This window comes from Poromitra crassiceps (assembly GCF_964638095.1).
Source record: "Poromitra crassiceps genome assembly, chromosome: 5".
Classification (NCBI taxonomy): domain Eukaryota; kingdom Metazoa; phylum Chordata; class Actinopteri; order Beryciformes; family Melamphaidae; genus Poromitra; species Poromitra crassiceps.
Window position 1 is genome coordinate 58,122,883 of NC_139642.1, and position 2,500 is coordinate 58,125,382.

The following is a 2,500-nucleotide window of genomic DNA, read 5'->3' on the forward strand; positions in this document are numbered from 1 at the left end:
TATTGTTATAAATATCAACAACTAGCAAACAGATATCAAAGCTGGTGGGCTTTATGTTAAGAGCATGACAGCCGTGACTTGAACTGGTTGACAGTTATATCAAAATTACCATTCAGTGGTGTTTTACTGCCACATAAATAACGTGTTAACCCCTAGCTAGTCTAGCTAGCAGCACTCTGCAATGCGTTATTGGTAAGGTTAGATCACGTGCAATGAATTATTGACCGCCTACTGTACATCAACCAGCCAATAGGTGTCCCAGACAGTATCTGTCCTGAATAAACACAGTGGATGGGCATAGGTCCAGACCCATACAGAGTGTGACAACTGCGATTCATATGGGTTTGGATACCAGGCTAACTAAGCAACATTTCTATGTAAATATACAACTGTTTCATCGGCATACATCACAAGGTGTGGCTGCACCAGAGAACAGCGTCTCATGGCCACTAATTGAGATTTGCCCAAAGTTAATTCTGGTGTCAGGTATGCTACTCCGCCCACTGGAAGGGACGAATCAAGCTCTTCAAGTGTGAGCGCTCCATCCAAAGAAAGATGGACCCACCAACGTCAGATCTCGTACCTCTCTCAGCAGCCCTTTGGTATAAAACATCAATTACAATTACAACTACTCTGCATTTGGCCCATCACGACACTAGGAGCAGTGTGCAGCCACAGTACAGCGGCCCAGGGACAAACTCCATTTCTTCTGACAGAATGTTGCATCGACATGCAAACCTGCCTAGTAGTGCAGTTGGTACGTTGTAAGCGCGTCATTTTGATTTAACACCGAGGCCGCCATACCAGCAGATCCGAGTAAAACAGGAACATTTAAATTGGCTACACTTCACTGTCAGTTATCTACCGGCTTGTATTATTGGCTGCAGTTTCCACCCCCTTGACCCATAATGATGAGGATGGGTGAGTTTTGCCTGAAATCAATGCACATTATGAAAGCACTGGCAAACCAGTCAACAATAACAACAACAACAGAACCGTGAGTGTAGAGGAACATTAGCAACACTTTCTCTTTGCATCAAAGAGTCTGTCCACAGTATGGCTCCTTTGATGGCAATTTAACCATCAAATCCAAATGGGGCAGTGGTGGCCCAATGGTTAGAGAAGCGAGCTTGTGACCGGAAGGTCGTCGGTTCAATCCCCGGGCCCGGCAGGAGAAATCTGGGTGGGGAAAGTGAAAAGGCAGTGCTTGCCCCCCCGCCCCCCCCCCTCAATACCACCACTGAGCTGCCCTTGAGCAAGGCCCTTAACCCCAACCGCTCCAGTGGAGCTGCTCAGTGGCCAGCAGATCATCAGACTGTGGTTGTACTGGTCAGCTTCCAGGAGTGAATGTGTGTGTGAATGTGAACAGAGCACTCCTGAAAAAAGAGAGCATTGCTCTCAGTGAGACTCCCCCTGTATAAATAAAGGTAAAAAAGAAAAAGAAAAGAAAAAAGCGATATACTGTAAAGTGAGGGGGTATAGATGAAAGGGAGGATACAGGTTAAATAGGTAATATTAGGTCCAGGGGAGACTGGACTGGACCATATGAAGAGGAGGGGGGTGGGGCAGTATACTGTATCATCCACACCCCTGCCCTTCAACCATAATAACTCTCCCACAGCATTGAAGGCCCAGCCTTTTTGTAGCGTTTTTTTCTTCAATGACACCAGCAGCCTGCTGTCCTTTGTCAAGTGTCATGATGCATTCAAGGTGCCTGGGATGATGTATTCAAGGTGCCTGGGATGATGCATTCAAGGTGCCTGGGATGATGTATTCAAGGTGCCTGGGATGATGTATTCAAGGTGCCTGGGACGGGGGTGTGTCTTGCACAACCTTGGAGTTGACGACCCTGAGCTCACATCGACATTGCTTTAGGGCACAAAACAGGAAGAAGGTGCTGTTCTTCCAGTGTACAAACGAGACTAAAGCTTTCAGAATTCCTGGCAACAGAGTGCCAAAGTCACACCCTCTCCCGGGTTCGGCACACGTAATTTTTCCATAGACGTTTCGTAAAATGCTTATATAAATAGTTTTTCTTGGTCAAACCAAGCAATTCAGCTACAGTATATTCAGAATAGGGAGAGACCATAGCATTTCACTTGGCCCAAACTAAGCAAAAAAAAAAGACACGTCCAAGTTGACACTTCAAAACAAAGTCCGTTTGAGTCAAAGTCACGATCAAAATAGGCAGTACAGAACGTACATGTCTTTCCATACGTCAGAATAAGAGGTCAAGGTTAAGGATCAACAAAGATGTAGAGCTATCTGTACAGTATGTACTGTACGTACACCCAACTAATCAATGGATAGGGTTTTGACTAATCACTAGGAGGTGCTATTACTCAGGTATTATCTCTTACATTGTTTGTGCTGGCCATGATGTCCCCTGCTCTCAGACAGACCGGGCTTCTGGTGATGGGACCGGCGAAGGCTCACGACTACCAGCTGATGAAGAGCACGCTGCAGAGGAACCTGGTCCCCACAGTGATCCTGAAGCGGG

At 46.4% G+C, this 2,500-nt stretch overlaps 1 protein-coding gene across 1 annotated transcript in view; it reads left to right on the forward strand.

Moving 5' to 3' along the window:
• The window catches only part of pipox (pipecolic acid oxidase), a gene marked incomplete at its 3' end in the record, with an annotated part of 33,546 nt that overhangs the window by 6,937 nt on the left and 24,109 nt on the right, over window positions 1-2,500 (forward strand). Inside the window, exon 3 of the mRNA XM_083636448.1 lies at window positions 2,397-2,500. This exon is cut by the window's right edge and continues 110 nt beyond it. Within this exon, the coding sequence (XP_083492574.1) occupies window positions 2,397-2,500 (104 nt within the window). The remainder of the gene's footprint in view (window positions 1-2,396) is intronic.